The sequence below is a fragment of the Microcebus murinus genome, chromosome 7 (assembly GCF_040939455.1).
Source record: "Microcebus murinus isolate Inina chromosome 7, M.murinus_Inina_mat1.0, whole genome shotgun sequence".
Classification (NCBI taxonomy): domain Eukaryota; kingdom Metazoa; phylum Chordata; class Mammalia; order Primates; family Cheirogaleidae; genus Microcebus; species Microcebus murinus.
In genome coordinates, this window is record NC_134110.1 from 100,195,406 (window position 1) to 100,220,064 (window position 24,659).

At 42.3% G+C, this 24,659-nt stretch overlaps 1 protein-coding gene across 2 annotated transcripts in view; it reads left to right on the forward strand.

Moving 5' to 3' along the window:
- LYN (LYN proto-oncogene, Src family tyrosine kinase) overlaps window positions 1-24,659 on the forward strand; it is a 133,112-nt gene that overhangs the window by 50,062 nt on the left and 58,391 nt on the right. The window contains exons 2-4 of one of the 2 annotated variants that reach the window (XM_012774080.3): window positions 13,016-13,152; window positions 17,338-17,383; window positions 18,249-18,354. In XM_012774080.3, the coding sequence (XP_012629534.1) occupies window positions 13,021-13,152; window positions 17,338-17,383; window positions 18,249-18,354 (284 nt within the window). In that variant the 5' untranslated portion in view covers window positions 13,016-13,020. The remainder of the gene's footprint in view (window positions 1-13,015; window positions 13,153-17,337; window positions 17,384-18,248; window positions 18,355-24,659) is intronic. The other variant, XM_012774081.3, reaches the window with a different exon arrangement.

The window sequence follows — 24,659 nt, forward strand, 5'->3', positions numbered from 1 at the left end:
TGTAGGTCACTTTGGGTAGTATAGACATTTTAACAATGTTGATTCTGCCAAACCATGAGCATGGCATATTTTTCCACCTGTTTACCTCTTCTGCTATTTCCTTCTTCAGTGTTTCGTAGTTCTCCCTATAGAGGTCTTTTACCTTCTGAGTTCAATATATTCTTAGGTACTTTATTTTCTTTGTCGCTATTTTGAAGGGAATTGAGTCTTTGATTTGGTTCTCATTTGTACTGTTGTTGGCATATATGAATGCCTCCGATTTCTGTGTATTGATTTTGTATCCTGAGACTTTACCAAATTCATTTATCAGTTCAAGGGGTCTCTTAGTTGAATCCTTGGGGTTTTCTAGGTATAATATCATGTCATCAGCAAAAAGTGAGAGTTTGATCTCTTCTGCTCCCATTTGGATGCCCTTAATTCCACTCTGTTGTCTGATTACTGTAGCAAGGACTTCCAGCACTCTGTTGAATAGAAGTGGAGATAGTGGGCAACCTTGTCTTGTTCCAGTTCTAAGTGGGAATGCTTTTAATTTTTCCCCATTCAGTATGATATTGGCTGTGGGTTTGTCATATATGGCTTGTATCATTTTTAGGTAAGCCCCGTCTATGCCTATTTTATTGAGTGTTCTTATGATAAAAGGGTATTGAACTTTGTCAAATGCTTTTTCTGCATCTATTGAGAGGATCATATGGTCTTTGTTTTTGCTTCTGTTTATATGGTGAATTACATTTATAGATTTGCATATGTTGAACCATCCCTGCATCCTTGGGATGAAGCCCACTTGGTTGCGATGGATTATTTTCTTGACAAGCACCTGGATTTGATTGGCAGAATTTTGTTGAGAATTTTTGCATTTATATTCATAAGGGATATTGGTCTGTAGTTTTCTTTTTTTATTGCATCCTTTCCTGGTTTTGGTATCAGGGTTAGGTTCGCTTCATAAAATGTGTTGGGGAGGATTCCATCCTTCTTGATGTTGTGGAATAATTTCTGCAGGATAGGCAGCAGTTCTTCTTTGTAGGTGTGGTCAAATTCGGGTGTGAAACCATGTGGTCCAGGACTTTTCTTTTTAGGAAGGTTTTTTATTGCTGTTTCAATTTCAGTGCTTGATATTCATCTGTTCAGAAATTCTATCTCTTCCTGGTTGAGCCTAAGGAGGCTGTGTGTTTCCAAGAAATTCTCCATTTCCTCCACATTTTCCAGTTTGTGTGCATAGAGGTTTTTGTAGTATTCATCAATTATATCTTGTATCTCTGGGGCATCAGTTGTAATTTCTCCTTTATTGTTCCTGATGGAGCTTAATAGAAATTTTTCTTTTCTGCTTTTTGTTAATGTAGCCAATGATGTGTCAATTTTGTTTATTTTTTCAAAGAACCAACTTTTTGTTTTATTAATCTTCCGTATAGTGTCCCTGTTGTCAATTTCATTTAGTTCTGATTTGATCTTAATGATTTCACTTCTTCTGCTGGGTTAGGGTTTGGTCTGTTCTTCTTTTTCCAGCTCTTTGAGATGATTCATTAGGTTGTCTATTTGTAATCCTTTCAACCTTTGGATATAGGCATTTATGAAAATAAACTTTCCTCTCAGGACTCCTTTAGCTGTGTCCCACAGGTTTTGGTAACTTGTGTCACCTTTGTTGTTTAGTTCAAAGAATCTTTTGATTTCCATCTTGATTTCCTCATTTATGAAGTGGTTATTCAGCAGAAGGTTGTTTAATTTCCATGACTTTGTGTAGAAATGAGAACTCCTGTTAGGATTGATTTCTACATTTATTCTATTGTGGTCTGAAAAGATACATGGTATAATTTCTATTTTTTTTTAATTGTTTGAGATGTGCTTTGTGTCCTTGGATATGGTCAATCTTAGAGAATGACCCATGAGCTGATGAGAAGAACATATATTCAGTGGTTTTGGGGTAGAACATCCTCTAAATGTCAGTCAGGCCCATTTGTTCTAGAGTTCTGTTTAAGTCCATTATTTCTTTGTTGATTTTATGTTTGGAGGATCTGTCCTGTGCTATCAGTGGGGTGTTAAAGTCTCTGACTATTATGGTGTTGTTTATCCATTTGTTTAGATCAAGTAGAATTCCACTTTGGTGCTGGGTGCACCAAGGTTGGGTGTATATATATTTAGAATTGTTATGTCTTCTTGTTGAACTGTACCCTTCACCATTATATAGTGTCCTTCTTTGTCTTTTATTACTTTTGTTGATTTAAAAACTAAGTTATCTGTAATCAGCACCACTACACCAGCTTTCTTTTGGCTTCCGTTTGCTTGAAATATGGTTCTTCACCCCTTTACCTTTATTCTAACTGCATCCTTGCAGGTTAGATGTGTTTCCTGAAGGCAGCAGATACTTGGCTTGTATTTTTTTATCCATTCGGCCAGCCTATGTCTCTTGGGTGGGGAATTCAAGCCATTCACATTTATTGAGATAACTGATAGGTGGGGCAGATTTCTGTTCATTATGTTGGGTTGAACTTTGTTACTTTGTTTTCCCCTTTGAGCCATTGTGGTATGTGGGCTTTGATCTTTAGCTTTGAGTAGATTTACATTCTTGAGTGTTTATTGTACTAATCCGTGGGTAACACTGTTTTGAGTACTTCTTGAAGGGCCGGCCTTGTCTTGGTGAATTTCCTTAGTCTTTGCTCATCTGAGAATGTCTTGATTCTAGGCTGGGCAGTATTCTGTTCCAGAAGAGTGAGAATGGATCCCCAGTCTCTCCTTGCTTGTAAAGTTTCAGTAGAGAAGCCTTGCGTTATTCGGATTGGCTTTCCTTTGTATGTTACTTGTTTCTTTCATCTTACAGCTCGTAGAAGGTCCTTCTTAGTTGATATTTGGTCAGTCTGATGACTGCATGTCATGATGTCTTCTTGTTTGCATTGAATCTCCTAGGGGTCCTTTGGGCTTCTTGAACTTGTATCTACAGATTTTTAGCAAGGCCTGGGAAATTTTCCTCTATTATATCTTCAAATAGCTTGTACAACCCTTGAGTGTTTTCTTCTTCTCCTTCTGGTAATCCTATGACCCTCACATTAGGTTTCTTCACATAATCCCACATCTCTTGTAGGCTTTACTCTTTTCTCTTGTTTCTCTGCTCTATCTCTGTGACTGATTTATTTAATTGGAAGGTGTTATCTTTAATCTCTGAGATTCTTTCTTCTGTTTGATCTACCCTGTTCTTGATGCTTTCCACTGTGTTTAATAGTGCCCTTAATTGATTCTTCATTTCCAGGAAGAAATGGTTAGATTTTGGTTAGATTTTCCTTCATTGTTTCAATTTCTTTAGTGAATTTCTGTTCCAGGTCCTAGAATCTTTTTGCGTTTTCTTTGTGTTGGCTATCCAGTTTTTTGCAGGTCATTGAACTTTTTTACGATCCATGTTCAAAATTCTTCTGTCATTTTAGTGGTCTGATTTTGGTTGGTGTCCATTTTTAAGGGGCTTGTGCTCCTCTTTGGGGATGTGTTTTCTGTTTGGTTCTTCATATTTCCAGAGTTCCTTTGCTGATTTCTTCCAATCTGGATCAATTGTTGCTTCTTGCCTATAGGTTTTTGTTTAGATAATTACACACCTGTGTAGTCTGTGAGTCAGTAGGTGGTGTTTGTGGATGAGATTCAACGACACCCTGTATGATGATTCAGTAGATGCCGTGAAAAGTGTGTGCAGAATGTCCTCCCTATCAGTAGGTGGCCCTTTCTCAGAGGAGCAGGCTACACTGTTGTTTTTGGTTCTTGTATCCAGTTCTTGTTCCTCTGTAGAGGCACTGTAGTGCCTCAGGTGGTAGGTGGGGCTCTAGGACTTCCAGGTGTGTCCTTATTCTCCACCTCAGTGAGGTCAGGTCTGGGAGTGAGTCTGGGTCGAGCTGGGTTGAATAAGCCTGTCCTCGGGCACCACAAATGCTGTTAGCAGGCATCAAAGTTCTGTTCTGTGCTTCCAGGAAAAACTGTCAGGAGGGTCTAGAATGGCCCCGCTCAGTCAATAAGTCTTCGTGTGTGGGGATGGGGCTGTCTGAGACTCACAGTCTGGAGCAGGCCTTGCTTCTTTCCACTCTTCCCAACTCTGCGGCTATTCCTGGGCCTCTGCCAGCAGGCCAGACCACACGCCACCGGGCCTCCCTTGGCTGTGATGCTGGCAGGGAGGTTTCCTGCACAAGATCGCCGCCTGGTGTGTGCGCACGGCCTCCCTTTGGGAGGAGGATTGCCCTTAAGAACGCTGATCTGCCCCTGAAGGCACACACACCTCAGTAGGCTGTTCACGAATATCCCTTCGGTGCCCCGGGCAATGCGAGGCCTGAGTGCACAGTATCTGGTCTGTAGGTCTGACGTCTGGGCCCCTGAGTTCAATCCTTGACCCCACCAGGGAGAGGAGTGCCAGTCCTAATTCACCCACGGAAGTCCAAGCTGGCTTGATGTCTCTCAGCCTCTGGTTCTGCCCTGTTCTCCTGGGATCACCAGGCCAGCAGCACCTGGGGGAGCTGGCGGGTAGGGAGCTCATCATCTGAGTACCTCTCAGTCAGCTGTAGGTCCCCAAAAGGTAAGGTCCTATTCCCTGGAGGTGCCTCTAGCTGGTGGCTATATTGTCTCTCTTGGCAGCTAGGATAGGGATGGGGGAGGGGAGAATGAAGCAATATGGCACCTGCCGTGCGGCTCGGGTCTGTGCACACGGAGGTGCCCTGAGGAGGTTGGGAGCCTGATGCTGTGTCCACTGCTGACTTACCACTCACTGGCAATGGCCATCTCTGGGCTGGTGTCCGCAGGTCTCTCCTGCTGGGGAGCCCACCAGCAGCAGTCCAAGATGCAAGGGAGGGGAAAGTTAACTGATCCACCTACCCTTGCCGCTGGTCTCCAAGCTTCTTGGGAGGTCTCTGCTTCCAGTTCTCCTCCACAACCTCCTCCCGTGGAGTTTCCCATGGTCTCAGGTACCCCTCCTTCCAACCCTCATCTGATGTGTGCTCGTCTGATTTTTTCTTCTAATTTCTCCTAGAATCTGTCTTTTCTGCAGAGACACTGTGGCGGTGTTTCTCGTCCACCATCTCTGCCCCCCTAGCTGTTGGGTCTTGACACCTGCTTTCCTCACTGCTTCATCCCACGTGAGACACGAAAGGAAGAGGGAAGTGGGTGCCTCCTGCAGACCCAGAGAAATCCCTCCTATGATGCGGGATGCGCACCCTGTAACTAGCTGGATATTCCTAAAGCTGCTTCCCACCCCACCTCCCTTTCCCAGTTGACCCGTAATAAGTCAAAATGGATGGGGGCTGTCAGGCAACTCGGATGCAGGTTCCATCCCAGTCTTTACTCTTCCTAATACTCGTTCAGGCACCCCCTTCTCACTTCTTGTAAACCAGGAAGTCATTCTTCTGAATCATTCTCCCTTCTAGGGGGAGCCCGATGGCTTGACCTTAGTCACAGACTGGAGGTGATACTCATACCATAGGAGCAGCTCCGTGATCTGAGGGATCACCAAATACCAAAACATTGCCTTGACTGCCCCCCAGCACTGTTCCTGTTGCATGCGGCATTGAGCCCTGGGGAGGGCCTTCTCTTGCAGGCTTGCCGAATAGAGAAAGCCAGGCTCTGAAGACAGGCCTGGGTCACCAGCTTACCGACTGTTTCAACTCTAGCTTTCTGTGAGATTTTATAAAGGAAAATTGTCAGAGGATGTTTGAAAATGATTACCATGATATGTAAGGAGAAAAATCTTAGTTGCTTCAATAAAAAGTCTGGCTACATCCTTTTCAGTTCTATCTCTTTTAAAAGGGAGTTACTAAAATTGATGAAGAAAGGAACTATTTAAGCTAGGAATTAATGGAGTTGGTTGGCGAGCCCAGTCCTGGTGCTCTGTCATATTCTGCTGTCTGGAGGCTACTGGCCAGGGTCTTCTCACCCTGTCACTTTAATAGGTGGTTTGGAGAAAGCATTACAACTCTTGTGAACACTTTGTTTGTTTAATCTGAGTCTCATTTCTGAATGTAAAGTAAGAAGGAAAACAATTGAAGGGCATCTAAAGGTGTCTGTGTTGGCAGGCAAAATAAATCTCTTGAGTTACAGAGCTGATGCTGGAGTGCAAGCATGAGAGCTGGAGGACATTATTTTAGGGATGAACTCCTATAAGTGTTGCTTGAACCATACTTGAACCTAAATTGAAGCTTAAGATCACTTTTGTTTGGGATCAGCATACCACCCATTTCTATTTCCTCAGGGCTTCCTTTCTCTTTCTCTTGTCATTCTAAGCTCTCTAATTCAGGAAACTCTTGGAGATGGAGCTGCCTCCACAGAGAGGTAGCAAGACCTGTGGGTGGGTAGGAAGCTTTTAGGTAGGAAGAAGTTCTACTGTTCTACAACATTGTGGGTGGCTATGATTAACAACAATGTATTGTATATTTTCAAATAGTTGGAACAGTGAATGTTGAATGTTCCCAACACAAAGAAATGATAATTATTTGAGGTGAAGGATATGCTAATTACCCTGGTTTGAGCATTAAACATTATATACAGGAAGACACATTGTAGTTTCTTCCTTAGGAATTTTAAATAGAAAATTTCGATATCGCATCTTGCACCTTACAAATGGACTTTAGAATTTAACCAATAAGGTGATGGATGTTCTCTCAGACTTTTTTCTGCGTACATTAAATATTTATATATATGTATATGTGTGTGTATATATATCTAAGTATGTATATATAATTTTTTCAATCAGCATTTTTTTTATAGAGACAGGGTCTCACTTTTTGCCCAGGCTGGAACTCCTGGGCTCAAGTGATCCTTTCACCTCAGCCACCCAAATAGTTGGAATTATAGGCTTGAGCCACTGTACACATCTAAATTCAGAAATTCTTTTTTTTTTTTTTTTTTTTTTTTTTGAGACAGAGTCTCACTTTGTTGCCCAGGCTAGAGTGAGTGCCATGGCGTCAGCTTAGCTCACAGCAACCTCAAACTCCTGGGCTCAAGCAATTCTGCTGCCTCAGCCTCCTGAGTAGCTGGGACTACAGGCATGCGCCACCATGCCCGGCTAATTTTTTCTATATATATTAGTTGGCCAATTAATTTCTTTCTGTTTATAGTAGAGACGGGGTCTTGCTCTTGCTCAGGCTGGTTTCGAACTCCTGACCTTGAGCAATCCGCCCACCTCGGCCTCCCAGAGAGCTAGGATTACAGGCGTGAGCCACCGCGCCCGGCCTAGAAATTCTTAATTGTTTAGTTAGGTATCTAAAGTGCCCATCAATTCATGAGTGGATTAATAAAATGTGGTATATGTATACTGTGGAGTACTACTCAGCCATAAAAAGATAAATTAATACCTTTTGCAGCAATTTCATAGAACTGGAAACCATTATTCTAAATGAAGTGTCTCAGAAATGGAAAAACAGACACCACATGTACTCATTGTTAAATTGGAACTGATGGCACACATGTGCACAGAAGGAAGTAAAACTCAATGGAAATCACCAGTCAAACACCCTTTGTATTCCAAAATAGGGTCTCAAACATTTTGTAATTTTCATTTAAATTGTTAGGAGGCTTGGAGCTATTAGTTAATCTATCTTCCAATACACTGTTTAATATAGCACTGAATAAATGATGCAAGTTGTCAATGGCTGAGTGATCAACTAATAACTCTGCTAGTAATTGATTTATTTTTCTTCAATAAAGTTGCATAAACCAAAAAAAAAAAAAAAAAGGGAGGGGGGAGGGGACAAAAACCACCTAACAGGTACTATGAACACTATTTGGGTGACAGGCATACCTTTAGCAGGGACTCAAGAATTACAAAAGTGATCCATGTAGCCTAAAACATTTGTACCCCTTAATATTTTGAAATTAAAAAAAAGAATGTCCAAATATACAAGTCTGTCTTTTTAACTCACTCATAATGCATTCCTTTTAATTGACTGTCACTTATTGGTGGGCATCTAGATTGTCTCTGTTTATTATAGAAGTAATGCTAGTGGGACCATCCTTGTGCCTTTGTGCAATGTATCTAAAGAACCGGTCCCCAGAAGTGGGATTCCAAGTACACAGTTGCTTCTTTGTCGAGCAGGTGGAGAACAGTAAAGCACAGCTAGAACCTACCAGAGGCAGTAGACTGATGAACTTGAGTTAAAGTCTATTGTCCCAGAGTCTGGGATAACTTTTTGGTTTTTTAAATCACTCTTTTAATATCCTAAGGCCCTTAAATGAGCATGAGCCACCTTGAATGAATATCTGTTCCAATGAAAGAAAGACTTTTTAGAAAGAAAAGTCACTACTCTCTCATTTTCTGGATGTTCCTTTGTGATCAAAGGGTTGCCTGGCTGTTTGTGTCTCTTCAGACCATGTAGTTGAGCAAAGAACATCCCAGGGTTGTATTTGCAAGTCAAAGCCTCAGTTGTTATCTTTTTCAACCAAAACTTTCTGCTTATAAAATATGCCTTCATTTACTGTTCAAAAACTAGTATTGAAAGCATTGCCAACTGCATCATCTGCAGCACTTTATGGGAAGTCCGTGAGGAAAGTCCTGTTGGGGACGCTCTGTCCCCTCTCCTGCTATGACTCGTGCAGTGCCCTGGCCCTTCCTGCCAGCAGACTCAGGGCACGCGTGCAGGTCTGCTACAGCACATGTGTTACCACGGCGTTACCACATTTGCATTCTCCTTTGTTTTGTTTTGTTTTGACTCTGGTTTTCTGTTTTTATTTTATTTAACCTCATTATTGACTCTTTTGTGGTAAAGCATTTCAAATCCTTTCAAGACAGAGGTGGGCTATAAAAATAATCTCTTTGTTTGGCATTGTTAATAAATAGGTAAAATACAAGTTTCAAAATCACTGTTGTTTGGCAAAGTGCTAAGAGCCCAGGCTGCAGACCTAGCTCTGGACTTAGACTTTAGACAAGAGCAGCATGCGATTCACTCCCAGCCCCACGTGCTCTCGCCGTGGCCATGGGCCAGCCAAGTAACCTCTCTGAGCCTCAGTTTTCTCCTGTATAAAGTGGCGATGATAATTTGGTTATAGCATTTCTTTTTTTTTTTTTTTTTTTTTACAGAGAAACGAACAAATGGTTATAGCATTTCTTTGAGGATTAAATGAGATGCTCAGTACATTACAAACATGTGATAAAAAAAATACTAAGGTATAAGTCATTGTAAAGTGTAGCTCATATCACTTGGAAACATGTAAGCAGTTTCTCAGTTTTTGTTGGGAGTAGATTGTATTTTCTACTTTTCTGGTACCTTCCTACAGCACAAGGAATTACAAGACCGGTCTGAGGGTGGGTTGTGCATCCCCGCATGACCAGGAAGAGCTCTCTGAGTTTTATTGCAGATGTGTGTCTGAACTGGGGCCCCCAAACACACTGTGCTAAGTGGGCAGTGAGCATAGGCCATGCTAACTCACAACATGGAGTGGTGCTTAGATTTTTTTTTACCTACAATACATACATTTGGTGTTTAATTATCTATGGTGATGGCAGAAGGGAAAACATAAGCATAAATAAATGGCAATCTATAAGTCATCTGCTCTTGGATGACACCACCCCACACACATCCATTTGCATTTTTGTTGCTGGTGGTGGTTTGTTTATTTTGAGACAGGGTCTTGCTTTGTTGCCCAGGCTGGAGTGCAGTGGTGCGGTCATAGCTCACTGCAGCCTTGAACTCCTAGGCAAAAACCATCTTCCTGCTCAAGCCTCCCAAGTAGCTGGGACTATAAGTGTATGCCACCAGGCCTGGCTAAGTTTTCAATTTTTTGTAGAGACAAGGTCTTGCTCTATTGCTTAGGCTGGTCTCCAACTCCTGGCCTCAAGCAATCCTCCCTCCTCAGCCTCCCAAAGTGCTGAGATTGCAGTCGTGAGCCACGGTGCCTGCCTCCTCCTGCATTTTGTTTTCATCCTTCCTCTTCCCAAGACGACTGTCCTCGGCCAATCGCCATCATCCTTTCCTCTGGACCCGTTCAGAGACGGAGCTACGAAGTTCCCCACCAGGCTTCCCCGTGGCAGCTCGCTTTCCCCTTCCACACTTCCTGGGAGTTCCCTCTGAGAAACAGCTCCGCGTGTCACGTCCTGATTAGTAAAGCCGGCACTACTTGGCATGCCTTTTGAAAAACGTCTTTTGCATAAAATTTATAATATCCTTTATAAACTTTATAATTTTCTGCCCTCCAACTTTTTATTAAATATTTTGAAATTTTCAAATCTACAGAAAATAATGAAAGAATATGTGTTCTCCCTAGATTCTTTAATTTGTAAAATATTTTGACACACTTGTCCCTTCCTTCTGTGCCCTCTTCTCACTGTGCGGAAGTGTCGAAAGCTGCAGACACCGCGTCCCCCATCGCTGCGCACCTCTCGGGCTCCTAAGACGCGGTCATTCTCCGCGTAACCACAACGCCGTCATCGCACTTACAAAACCGAACGACGGACGACGGTTCCCTAATGTCATGCTCGGAGCAATTCCAGCTGCCCAGTTTGCCCAGCTGTTGCCCTCTACGCCCTGCCTCTGTCAGAGCCTCGCACACTGCTCCTCAGTCATTTCTGGTGTTTCAACAGCCCAGGCCCGTGCCCTCTGGCTGAGTGTCCAGGCGGCTCGCCTTTAGAAGGTGGCACAGTGTGGGTTTGCCGCGTCCCCTGCTCCTCTCCCCGTGTTTCCCACAACTGGATTGGTCCGGGAGGTTTCTGTCTCTCTCCCTCTCAAAACAACAGATCCAGGTGGGTTTCTCCCCCTTCCTCTTCCCTCGCTCCCCTTTAGTTCCGGGTGGGCGAGTGGAATCCTCCCCCTCCAGCCTGTCCGCCGTCTGTGTAATGCTGTGAGCGCCGCGGAGCTGCTTGGTGCTGGAGCACCGAGCGCGGAGCACCGAGCGCGGGGCACCGAGCGCGGAGCACCGAGCGCGGAGCACCGAGCGCGGGCCAGGGGAGGCCGCCTGGGTCCGATTAGAGCCCAGCCGGGGCAGCCGACCGTCAATAAGCGGGTTTGGGATGGAACGTGGGTGGCACTCAGACAGGAGTGTGAATCGTGACGGGGACAGGGGGGTGCTCTTGTCTCCAGGGCGCTCAGTGCAGAGCCGCCTGGCGCGGTGACGTTGGTGTAGGAGCTGGAGGGGACACAGAGCGCGAGAGCGCAAGCGCGGCCGCGAGGGCCGGGAGCCAGCCTGCTCGGTCGCCACGTGCTGGCGGGATGATCTGTTCCCGGCCACCCGGGCGGGCCGGGCGGGAGCCAGCGAAGGGCCAAGGTGCGCCCGGCTTGGGCAGACCCCCCCCCCCCGGCTCCTCCCCCGAGCTTGCCCTGTGTGTGCCCAGGGGTCGGCCTGCCAGCGCTTCCCTGTGACCATATTTGCTCATTTTGAAGCACCATTTTTAGGGCTGATTAGTTAAACACATTTTGGGGGGAACGAGGAGTAAGGCTGGCGGAAAAAAGAACTCATGCTTCTTTACGGACCAACTCTAAAACCCATCTCCATCTCAGAAACGTTAGCGGGGCGGGGGATGTGCTGTTTTGAATCAAAGAAGTACTTGCTTCCGCTTTATTTGGGGAACTACAGCTAGTTTCAGAAAAAGGTGTGGTTGTCTTTGGAGGCCTCCTACCTCAATTAATGAAATGATAAACAAGCTGGCGTTCCGGAGCAGCTGGAAGCCTGCAGGACGGGCGCGGCGATGGCTGCGTGGAAGAGCCATCCCTCCCTCATCCCGTTGCCTCCTTTGCACCAACTCCCAACCTGAAGTCATCTCCCTTCTCTAAAGTTAACTAAACAGTGGCCCCACACTTGACACTGCTTAGGAATTAACACAGATTACGTGGGAACACCGTGCCCCCACTAGATCGGGAAAGAATTTCCTGGAATGTGTCCATAGAATCTATTCTTCTCATGGATCTATCCTCCTCAAAGAGCCTATAACAGATTTTGTTGTGTTTTTAATGAATAGATTTGACACTGAGGCCAAAGGCACACCTGATTCAAATGTGCAAAATCACCTTGTCAGTACCCAGAGTGCTGGGTGTAGTACTGTGCCCATCCTGGTGTGAACTGATGCATGGCGCGTCACTGTGCTGGCCAGGCACAAGTCCCTTCTTGCTATAGTGGCTCTTGCTCCACAGGCCTATCCTGGCTTGTGGTGGCCATGATTTTGCCACCACCTCTCCTGGCTTCCAGACTTAGACATCTCACTGGGAAGCCTTCTGATTTGATCACCTCCATGTTCCCATAAGCATTGTGTCCACCATACCTGTGTCTGCTCCATTATTTCAGTCTTGGTGATGGCCACCACCATCTTCCTAGGCCCCAAGCCATGCTCAGTGGGAGCCTGGTTCTATGCTTCCTAGCTGTGAGTCACATCTGTCCTTGAAGCCTCAGCCCCCTCACTTCACCTTGCACACTGCAGCTTGGATGTGTCACTTGTCTTCCGGGGAAGAAACTAACTCCCTGGCATTGCATCCAGCGTGTGCCTCCCTCTCTGGCCCTGGTGGTTGGTGTTCCCTACCTGCTCCTTGGCTGTAGTCTTTAGTGTTGCAGAGCTGGTCTTCTGAAGGGATCAGGGTGATGTAGCGCTCCGAAGGGGCCAGATTAGCATATTAGTTGTCATTGTACGAGAAATTCTTTCTTCCTAGAATTCCTTTACTAAGTTTGCAACCTAGCTGACATTCTCTCATTTTGACTCACAGAGCATTTCCCCCATGAAGCTCTCCCTGACCACCTCCTTTTCCTCTTGCCTGGGTTAGATGTCCTTTCCTAGGTCCTGTGCATCCTCTGTTATTGACTCACCTCACTGTACCCTAATTTCACCTCACACATCTTCACCACAAGAATATGAGCATATTTAGAGCAGGAGTTATGTTTGGCTGATATAAAATTGATGCTCAATGAATATTTCTTGAATGAATGAATGAACAAGCAAGACTATTTGTGAACAATGTCTATATTTGACTTTATTAATCTATGTGTGACAAAGAAGTATATCCTTTTTACTCTTCTTTGATAGAGAGATATTGGTGGCTTGAAGCAAGTTCTGGAATGGTAAAACAATGTCATTGCTTTTATATCCCAACAGGAAATATGGGATGTATAAAATCAAAAAGGAAAGACAATCTGAATGACGATGGAATAGATTTGAAGACTCAACCAGTACGTAATACTGACCGAACTATTTATGTGAGAGATCCAACGTCCAATAAACAGCAAAGGCCAGTAAGTAGATAGCCTCAGGGGAGAATTCCCACAGCAGGATTGAAGCATGGCTGCATAATTTAAAACCAATTTGTAATATATGCATGCAAATTTAAAACTATAATTTAAACCATAATTTAAAACCAATTTGTAATATATGCATGCAAAAAAATCACATTGATTATTTGAGCCTCAAATAATTTTTGATATGCTTTGTGTAATAACTTAATCCTTTAAAGAACATGTAAACAGTTTAGGGATAAACTGGGATTTAGGGATAAACTAGGGATTGTGCACTAAAAGGGCCTTTGGTCACATTCTTATGTGTGGAGAGAATCACCTTACATATTCCTGGTACAAAGACCCCACTTAAAAAAAAAAAAAAAATATATATATATATATGTATGTGTGTATGTGTATATATATATATGTGTGTGTGTATATATATACATATATACACATATATACATATATATATGAGAGACGGAAATAGATTTATGTGACTTAAGAGAGGTAGTGAGATTAGCACAGTGGTCTGAAAGCAAAAAGCTAAAATAAATGCTAATGTCTTTTGGTGTTTCGTAAATTGCACATCATGCTTTATCCCATCTTGTTTGTTCGTTTGGTTTCTTTCCTTCCTTTCTTTTTTCTCTCTCTCTTTCTTTCCTTCCTTCCTTCTCTTTCCTTTTCTTCCTTTCTTTCCTTCCTTTCCCTCCCTCCCTCCCTTCCTCCTTTCTTCCTTCTCTCTTCTTTCTCTTTTCTTTCTCACTCTGTTTTCTAGGCTAGAGTGCAATGGCCTGATTACAGCTCACTGTATCCTCAAACTTCTGGACTCCAGTGATCCTCCTGCCTCAGCCTCCTGAGTAGCTGGGACTCTAGGTGGGCGCCACCACACCCAGCTAATATTTCCTTTTTGTAAAGATGGGGTCTTCCTCTTGCTCAGGCTGGTCTTGAACTCCTATCCTTCTGTCTCTGTCTCCCAAAGCACTGCGGTTACAGGTGTGACCTACCACGCCCAACCTCATTTCTTCAACTAATTCAAAATAGTACAGCTCCTGAAGTTGTCATGATTTATTTTAGTGAATTAAAAGATTAAGAAAAAACACATCTAATTCTGCTCCCTAACCTTAGGCAAATATCTGTACTAGAAATTTTATTTGAGTGTTATGCTATTTGATGCATTTGGGAAATGCTTGACAAAGAACTAATAGTATACTTTCATGGAAAGAAGGAAGCTTTGGGCAGTTATAACCTTAAATCCACTTTATTTTAGATCTTATATTCTTTACATATATTTTCTCATGATTTTTTAAAATATGCATAGCATATAATCTGATTTTTATAACATTCCTCAGCATTTAAGCTGGAAACAACTGATTCCAGGTTATCCCAAATGCCTTTATTAAGAATTCTCATAGTTTCCCTAGTGTAACATGCTTTGAAATGCCTTGGCATTTTAGAAATATGTTCCTGGTATCAAGCTCTTCTGCCTGCCCTTCCCCCAGCCCGTTCCATTATCCTGCAGGTGGGACACATCTTCCATATACCAAAGTCACACATCATTGTTGAGACTGAGAAGTCAGAGTCAGTCTTCTTAAGAAGTGGAGATGAAGAGTGAATAAATTATGCTTTTAAGTTATCATACATGCTGTTTCTGGATAAATTAACATTGTAATTTTATACAGAGAAAATATATGTACTAAAATATGTAAGATTATTAATAGCTTTAATAATTTGGTGATAATAAATACATTTAAAAATTAAAAAGCTATTACATAAGTATATACAGATATAGAACTATATGTTACATAAATGTAATTAATAGAAAGTAAAATAAGAGGAATTGGAGTCACAAATAGTTTTCTTATAGACTTCAAAGTTCTTGTAAAAGGATCTGTTTTCTTTGGGTACCATGTGCTATAGATTTTATATGCTTTAAAACCTATGTTGTTGTAATCCTAACACTCAGGGAGGCCGAGGCAAATGGATCGTTTGAGCTCAGGAGTTTGAGACCAGCCTGAGCAAGAATGAGACCCTATCTCTACCAAAAATATAGAAAGAAATTAGCTGGACAACTAAAAATATATACATATAAAAAATTAGCTGGGCATGGTGGCGCTTCCCTGTAATCCCAGCTACTCAGGAGGCTGAGGCAGGAGGATCGCTTGAGCCCAGGAGTTTGAGATTGCTGTGAGCTAGGCTGATGCCACGGCACTCTAGCCCAGGCAACAGAGCGAGAGATTGTCTCAAAAAAACCCAAAAAACCACTTTATTTTTATTTTTGTTTTCCTTTCCTTTCCTTTTTCGTTTCCTTTTCTCTTTCTTTTTCCCTTTCCTTTCCCCTTTTCTTCTCTGTCTTGCTCTGTTGCCCGGGCTATAATGCTGTAGCATTAGCTTAGCTCACAGCAACCTCAGACTCTTGGGCTCAGGTGATCCTCCTGCCTCAGTCTCCTGAATAGCTGAAGCTACAGGTGCACACCACCACTCCCAGCTCATTTTTTCCACTTTTAGTAGAGATGGGGTCTTGCTCTTGCTCAGGCTGGTCTGGAACTTCTGACCTTGAGCGATCCTCCCACCTTGGCCTCCCAGAGTGTTAGGATTACAGGCCTGAGCCACTGTGCCAGGCCTGTTTTCTGTTTCTAAATGATGAATCAAGATGTTCTTTATTCAGAAAAGCAAAAGAGAATAGTACAAAGTTACCCACCATTTTTTCCTCTTGTTCAGAGGAAAGAAGATTAAAAATCAAGTTAGAAAGCAGTAGTAGTAAACAGATTTGAAATCTTTCAATTCCCTCATGTAAACCATAAATATTAATAATTTAGTTTGGGCCTCCTGTGGTCACAGATACCCTTGCTTCATGAGCCAATCAGTTTCGGCTTGTTCATGGCTATAAATACCACTCTCAGCCCCGGCCAGATGTGCTAACGTGCACGCCATGGGTTGATGACAAGTCGGCTCAACACAACTCCAACAACACTCTAGAAAAAGCCATTTTAAGGAACAAGCTAGAGCAACAGAATATAAGTCACATATATGTGTTTTAAAAAGTATATTAAAATGTTATAAACTAAGGGCTCTTTGATATTTGAAAAATCAGCTTGCTGCTTTCAGAATGATTTAGTTTGTTTCTCATCTTCTAATTATTTCCTTCAAATCATATAAAATAGAGCATACCTCCTAATTATGCAAATCTAAATGACTGAAAAATCAGTATAAAACGTCTTGAAATGAGTATTGAAGGGCAGCATGCACCGTGGGTTTTCTGACACCACGATACAGTAATTTTCCTCTCCCCTATCACTGGATTAGAGATTTTATGGGGCGACTTTCATCAGAAATTTAAATTTCAGTGCAAACCATTTTGGTCTCATTCTGTGAAATCACTTTAATCAAAGAGAAAGAGAGCAGGCACATGGTTTGCGGCACAGGCCGCTGACAGCACCTTCCTATGAGGCAGCCTCACGTGGCATTGTGAGAAAAAGGAATCTGATTTAAAAGGGAGAGGGAGGCTTTAGTGCCACTAAACCCTTCCCAGTAATTTGCCTCCCAACTAAAATGACAGGGGATGCCATCTGTCCGCATGACAGAGTCATGGGTCGGTTAGGACTTGCTCTCTGCTGCCAGTAACAGAGCCCTGACTACAGGTTTTTAAACAAGCCTTGGAAACCTCGAGTTGGGCAGTCCCAGTTCTGCCAAGCCACCAGGGCCCAGCGACTTCCTTGTGTCGCCCTGCTGCTCTTGGTGGTTTCCATGGCCGCCGGGACTCCAGCCTTCACTTGTTTCTAGGCAGAAAGGGGATGAGGGATGAGGACAGCCTTTGGCAAAGCCTCACACAACCATTTTGCTGGTAGAGAGACCCCTCCCCCATCTGCCCAGGGGCTGGGAAGCTTGGAAGCATAGTCACTGAGCTGGGCAAAATGCCACCCCTGTAATATTAGGGTTCTGCTACCAAATCAGGGGGAGTTATGACAGGGTGAGCCTTGGTCACTTCCTGCCACCACAGGCAAATGACAAAAGAGCCGCGCCACGGGCCCTGTAGGTGGGGGCATAGCTCTATAGATTCTTCTGCCTGCACTCCTGTTCTCTCCAGCTTAATAAGTTAGCAAATCCAAACATCATTTGCTACAGTTAGAAAAATGATATACAACATGAGTGTAAGAAAAGCTAAACATGAAATTTTTCTATCTAACAAATATTCTCTTGTAGGTTCCAGAATCTCAGCTTTTACCAGGACAGAGGTTTCAAACTAAAGGTATGTTTTAGTAGCAACATACTTAAATTTTTTCCTTTACTATTAGAGCTTCTATAAAATAGTTGTCCTAGATATTTTTATTTATTTTTTTTATTGTGGGAAAATATGTATAACATAAAATTTACCATCTTGACCATTTTTAAGTGTACAGTTCAGTGGCATTAAACACATTCACATTGTTGTACAACCATAACCACATGGTTGTACATGGTGTACATGGTTGTACCACATGTTGTACATCCATCTCCAGAACCTTTTATCTTCCCAAACGGAAATTCTGTACCTATAAAACAATAATTCCTCCTTTACTTCTCCCCCAGCCCCTGGCAACCACCACTGTACTTTTTGTCTCTGAATTTGTCTACTCTAGGTACCTGATATGGATCATTCAGTATTTGTCCATTTGTGTCTGGCTTATTTTATTTAACACAATTTCTATAAGGTTCCTCCATGTTGTAGCATGTGTCAGAACCTCATTCCTTTTTAAGGCTGAATAATATTTCCACTTTAAGTATATACCAGATTTTGTTTATCTGTTCATTCACTGATGGACATTTGGATTATTTCCACAGTTTGGCTATTGTGAATAACGCTGCTATGCACGTGGGTTTCTTAAAAACGCAGAGTTGAAATTACAGTTGTAGTTTTAAATGATCTTCCATGATAAACCCCGCACGCAGTGCAGACAGCAGGTTACTCCCCGCGGGTATTCCCTATAGACCTGAACCCGCAGGGAGGCAGCCCGTGTCCTTGCCAGCTGCCCTCTCTTCAGCGCTTCGTCCCGTGCTTCGTGGCCCGTGAGGATTTGCTAAAACATTGCTGCTGATCGGTTCTCAAGGCGACCACTTGTGCTCTTCCTGTTTAGACCCAGAGGAGCAAGGAGACATTGTGGTGGCCCTGTACCCCTACGATGGCATCCACCCGGACGACCTGTCTTTCAGGAAGGGAGAAAAGATGAAAGTCCTGGAGGAGTAAGTAGTCCCAAGCAGGCTGTGGCTGCTCCTTTCCTTGGGCCGCTGGGTCCTGTGCTGTCCCCTTGTTTTGCCTCTGGTACCTCGGCCAGCCCCTGCTCGTGGGGGGCGGGAGCCTCTGAGCCTGCTTGGAGTACTCTGCTTGGGCAGGGGGAGGAGTAGGGCCCAGGAAGTTTCCTTTTAAGGCTAACTGTTGGGGGGGAGCACTCTTGGGGGAGAGGTGCAGCTTTGAAGACAGACCCCAGTTTCTTTTTTTTCTTCCTTTTATTTCATTATATTATGGGGGTACAGATATTGTTAGGGTTACATATATTGCCCCTGCCACCCCTCCCCCCCATGCGAGAGCTTTAAGTGTGTCCAGCCCCCAGGTGGTGCACACCACACCCATTATGTAAGCATACTCCCTTCCCCTCCCCCCCACCTGCCCACCACCCCATAAAAGTTTTTTTTCTTTTTTTTTTTTTTTAGACAGAGTCTCGCTTGTTGACCAGGCTAGAGTGAGTGCCATGGCGTCAGCCTAGCTCACAGCAACCTCCAATTCCTGGGCTCAAGCAATCCTCCTGCCTCAGCCTCCCGAGTAGCTGGGACTACAGGCATGTGCCACCATGCCCGGCTAATTTTATATATATATTAGTTGGCCAATTAATTTCTTTCTCTTTATAGTAGAGACGGGGTCTTGCTCAGGCTGGTTTCGAACTCCTGACCTCGAGCAATCCGCCCGCCTCAGCCTCCCAGAGTGCTAGGATTACAGGCGTGAGCCACCGCGCCCGGCTTAAAGTTTTTTTTCTTTTTTGACATTTTGGTTATGTTGTATATCTTTACCTCTCCCTAAGAAAGGTTAGAGGTATTCCTTTCTCCCTCACAATGCTTGCCATATCCCTAGGATGTGGGTCTCCACCCCCCAAATCCCTGGTGAACACTACCACCCTTTGAGCACCATAGTTTTACTCAGTCAGTACCAATTTGAAAGCAAGTAGATGTGGAGCCCATTTTCCAGGTCTTGTGTTGCCTCACTTTGGATAACGGGCTTAAGCTTAATCTAGGATAGCATAAACGCTGCTAGCTCACTGTCATTTCTTAGAATTGAGTAATATTCCATTGTAAGCATATACCAAATTTTAATTATCCACTCTTGAATTGACGGGCACTTGGGTTGTTTCCATGACGTTCCAATAGTGAATGGTGCTGCGATAAACATTCGGGTGCAGATGTCTTTATAATAGAATGTCTTATGCTCTTTTGGGTAGATGCCCAGCAATGCTATTGCAGGGTCGAATGATATTTCTATTTCTAACTATTTGAGGTATCTCCAAATTATTTTCTACAAAGATTGTACTAATTTGTAGTCCCACCAGCAGTGTAGGAGTGTTCCTGTCTCTCTGCATCCTCGCCAGCATTTGTTGTTTTGGGATTTTTTGATACGGGCCATTCTCGCTCGGGTTAGGTGGTTTTGATTTGCATTTCTCTGATGATTAGAGATGTTGAGCATTTTTTTTATATGTTTGCAGTCCATTATTCTGTCTTCTTTGAAGAAGTTTCTGTTCATTTCCATTGCCCATTTCTTGATGGGGTTGTTTGATTTTGTTCTTGTTAATTCTTTTAAGTTCTAGATAGATTCTTGTTATTAGACCTTTCTCAGAAGTGTAGAGAGCAAATATTTTCTCCCATTCTGTGGGTTGTCTATTTGCTCTGATGATAGTTTCCTTGGCTGTGCAGAAACTTTTTAATTTGATCATACCTATTTGTTTATTTTTGTTTGCTGTGGCTATTGACTTGGGGGTCTCCCTCAAAAATTCTTTGCCTAGACCAATGTCTGATAGAGTTTTCCCAACATAATATTCTAGGATTCTTAAGGTTTCATGCCTTAGGTTTAAGTCTGTTATCCATCTTGAGTGAATTTTTGTGAGAGGTGAAAGGTAGGGATCCTGGTTCAGTCTTCTGCATGTAGCTAACCAGTTTTCCCAGCACCATTTATTGAAGAGGGATTCTTTTCTCCATTGTATATTTTTGTCTGCTTTATCAAAGATTAGGTTACCATATACTGAAGGTTTCATCTCTGGTATCTCAGATCTATTCCAGTTATCAATGCTTCTGTTCTTGTGCCAGTACCAGGATGATTTAACTATTATTGGTTTATAGCACAGCTTGAAGTCAGGAAGACTGATGCCTCCCAGTTTGTTCCTTTTACTTAAGATTGCTTTGGCTATAGGAGATTTATTCTGGTTCCATACAAAGTGAAGAATTATTTTTTCTAGTTCTGTAAAGAATGCTGGTGGTATTTTGATGGTGTTTGCATTAATTCTGTAGATCACATTAGGTAATATTGACATTTTAACAATATTGATTCAATCAATCCATGATCAAGGTAGATTTTTCCATCTGTTTAAATCATCAGCAATTTCTTTTTTTAGTGTTTCATAGTTCTCCTTGTGTAAATCTTTTGTGTCTTTTGTTAAGTATACTCCTAGATATTTAATTTTCTTTGGGGCTATAGTAAAGGGTATTACGTTTTTTATTTGAGTTTCTGCTTGATGGTTCTTGGCATATATGAATGCTTATGATTTGTGTGTATTGATTTTATAACCTGAAACTTTACCAAATTCATTTATTAAATCTAGGAGTCCATGGAGTTTTCTAGGTATACTATCATATCATTGGCGAAGAGCGAGAGTTTGATGTCATCTGCCCCCAGTTAAATGCCCTTAATACCCCTCTTTTGCCTGATTGCTATAGCTAGGACTTCGAGCACCATGTTGAATAAAAGAGGAGATAGTGGGCATCCTTGTCTAGTTCCGGTTCGAAGAGGGAATGCTTTTAATTTTTCCCCATTTAGAATGATATTAGCAGTGGGTTTGTCATACATGGATTTGATAAGTTTAAGGTATGAGCCATCTATGCCTATTTTGTTAAGAATTTTTATCATAAAGATGTGTTGGACTTTGTCAAATGCTTTTTCTACATCTATTGACAGGTCTTTGTTCTTGATTTTATTTATGAAGTGAATTGCATTTATAGACTTGCGTATCTTGAACCAGCCTTGCATCCGTGGAATAAAGCCCACTTGGTCATGGTGAATTATTTTTTTGATGTGCTACTGAATTCTATTTGTTAAAATTTTATTTAGTATTTTTGCATGTATATTCCTGAGGGATATCAGTCTGTAATTTTCGTTTTTCATTGAGACCTTTCCTGGCTGTGGTATCAAGGTGATATTGGCTTCGTAGAATGAGTCAGGAAGGATACCATCCTTCTCAATGGTGTGGAATAGTTTCTGTAGTATAGGTATGAGTTCATCTTTGTATGTTTGGTAGAACTCTCAAGTGTAGCCATCTGGCCCAGGACTTTTCTGTTTGGGGAGGATTTTATTACTGCTTCAGTTTCTGAGCTTGAGATTGGTCTATTTAGGAATTCTGTTACCTCTTGGGTGAACTTAGGGAAGTTGTATGAATCCAGGAATTTGTCCATTTTATCTTCATTCTGTAGTTTTGGGCATATAGTTTTTTTTATAGTAGTAAAATATAATGTTTTGTATTTCTGTGGTGTCTGTTGTGATCTCTCCTTTTTCATTTCTTATTGAGTTTATTAGAGTCCTTTCCCTTTGAGTCCTTGTCAATCTAGCAAGAGGGCCATCAATTTTGTTTATCTTTTCAAAAAACCACCTTCTGCTTTTGATGATCTTTAGTATAGTTTTCTTGTTCTCCCTTTCTTTAAGTTCTGCTTTGATCTTCGTTATTTCTTTTCTTCTATTAGGATTGAAAATTGTTTGCTCTTCTTTTTCCAATTCTTTGAGCCTATTGATTAGGTTGTTAGCATCTAAGCTTTCTGTTTTTTGGATGTGAGTGTTGATTGCTATTAGTTTTCCTCTCAGGTAAGCTTTTGCTATATCCCACAGGTTTTGGTAACAAGTATCACCGTTATCATTTTGTTTGAAGAAACTCTTGATTTCCCTCTGAATTTCTTCCTTGACCCAGTAATTTTTCAATAATAGATTGTTTAGTTTCCATGATTTTGTGAGGTGTTGAGTGCTACTATAGGAATTGAACTGTAATTTTATACCACTATGGTCAGAAAAGATACAAGGTATAATCTCTATTTTCTTGAATTTTTGAGATCTGATTTGTGGCCTAGGATATGATCAATTTTGGAGAAGGATCCATGGGCTGCTGAGAAGAATATAAATTCAACTTTATTTGGATGGAATGTTCTATAGAGATCTGTCAGACATTTTTGATCTAGGGCTCTGTTCAGGTCCATTATTTCTTTGCTTATTTTCTGTTTGGAAGATCTATCCAGATCATTCAGTGGAGTGTTGAAGTGTCCTGCAACTATGGCAGTGTTGTGTAACATGGTATTTAGATTAGATAAGGTTTGCTTTATGTAATTGTATTGGGTGCTCCTGTATTGGGTGCATAGATATTAAGAGTTGTTAAATCTTTTTGTTGGATCTTCCCTTTCACCATTATAAAATGGCCATCTTTATCCTTTTTTACTTTTGTTATTTTAAAGCTTATGCTATCTGCAAATAGTATAGCTACCCCAGCTTTCTTTTGACTTCCATTTGACTGGATGATAGTTTTCCATCCCTTGACCTTCAGCTGGAAGGCATCTTTGTGGGTTAGATGTGTTTCCTGGAGACAGCAGATACTAGGCTTGTGGGGTTTTATCCACTCTGCCAGTCTATGTCTCTTCAGAGGGCAGTTTAAGCCATTTACATTTATTTAGAGGATTGAAATTTTGGGGAAGATTACCATTCATATTGTTGCTTTGTCTTACTCCCTGAGCCATCATGTAGTTTGAGGTCTAAACTTTAATTCTTTGATAATTTTACTTTGAGGAGTGTCTATTGCCCTGTTCAGTTAGAAATGCGGGTCTGAGAACTTTCCTGTAGGACTGGTCTAGACTTTTCAAATTCCTTCAGTGATTGCTTGTCTGAGAAGGACTTTATTTCTCCCTCATAGATGAAACTTAATTTTGCCGGATAAAGAATTCTAGGTTGGGCTTTGTTCTGTTATAGGAGGTTAAGGATAGGAGCCCAATCCCTCCTGGCTTGTAAGGTTTCAGATGAGAAGTCTGCTGTTAGTCTGATAGGTTTTCCTTTATAGGATAATTGTTGTTTTTGCCTAGCTGAATGGAGTATTGCTTCTTTCAGATTTAGTTTGGTCAACCTAATGACCATGTGACGAGGTGATTGCCTTTTCATGTTGAGTCTCCCAGGAGTGTTGTGAGCTTTTTGTATTTGGATATCAAGATTTCTGGCCAGGCCTGGCATATTTTCCTTGAGTATTCCGTGAAATAAATTTTCCATCCCTTGAGATTGTTCCTCTCCCCTGCCCCCCATCAGGAATCCCAATCACCCTGAGATTCGGCTTTTTTATGTAATCCCACACTTCTTATAAGCTTTGGTCTTATCTCTTATTTCTGTGATCCCTTTCTTCCTCTGATTTGTTTAGGGCATAGGCATAATCTTTGAGGTCTGAGATTCTTTCCTCTGCATGGTCCATCCTGCTCTTAATGCTTTCTACTATATTATGGAGATCCTTGATTGTTTCCTTCATTACCAAAATTTTTGATTGGTTCTTCTGTATAATTTCAATTTCTTTGCAGAATTTTTCATTCATTTCCTGGATTGTTCTTGTGTTTTCTCTATGTTGTGATTCTATTTTCTCTTCAATTCTGTTCAGTTTTCTGACAATCCACATTTGAAATTCTTCCTCTGTCAGTTTAATCCATCAGTAGCATGTAAGTTGGTGTCAGTTGATGGAGGTCAAGTATGATAGGCTCTGAGATTACTCTGTCTTTTTTTTTCCTGAGGCCTCTGAGAGTCCCAAACCAAACAGAGACCTGCCATGTGGGTTATCTCCTGCCGGGATGAAGTCAGTTCCTTCCACATGGAATCCTGGTGGGTTGGTCGCTGCTCAGGGTATTCTTCAGCCCCATCAAATCTCAGCCCAGTCAACAGATTCCCTCACCCCTCTGTATTTCCTGGAATGGAGCTTCCCCTTTGGCTGTAGGCACCAGCTAATAGGCCACAGTAAAGAAGTAGAGAGGGGACTCAGTTTGATAGTCTGTCCTGATTGGCTGTTAGAACCGCCTTTCTGTGGCCAGCACCAGTGGGAAGGTGGAAATGAAGCAGAGGTGACAGTCTTGCAACCCGGATATCGGGTTGAATAGCCTCTTTTTCAACACTGTCCAGAGGCGGAGTAAGACCCTATAGTGTGAAGCAACCGGACCCAAGTCGTAGGAGAGTGTGGATGTTGGTGTCACCCCAGGTTATATCTGGAAAAGTAGTCTCCTTCGCTACTTCA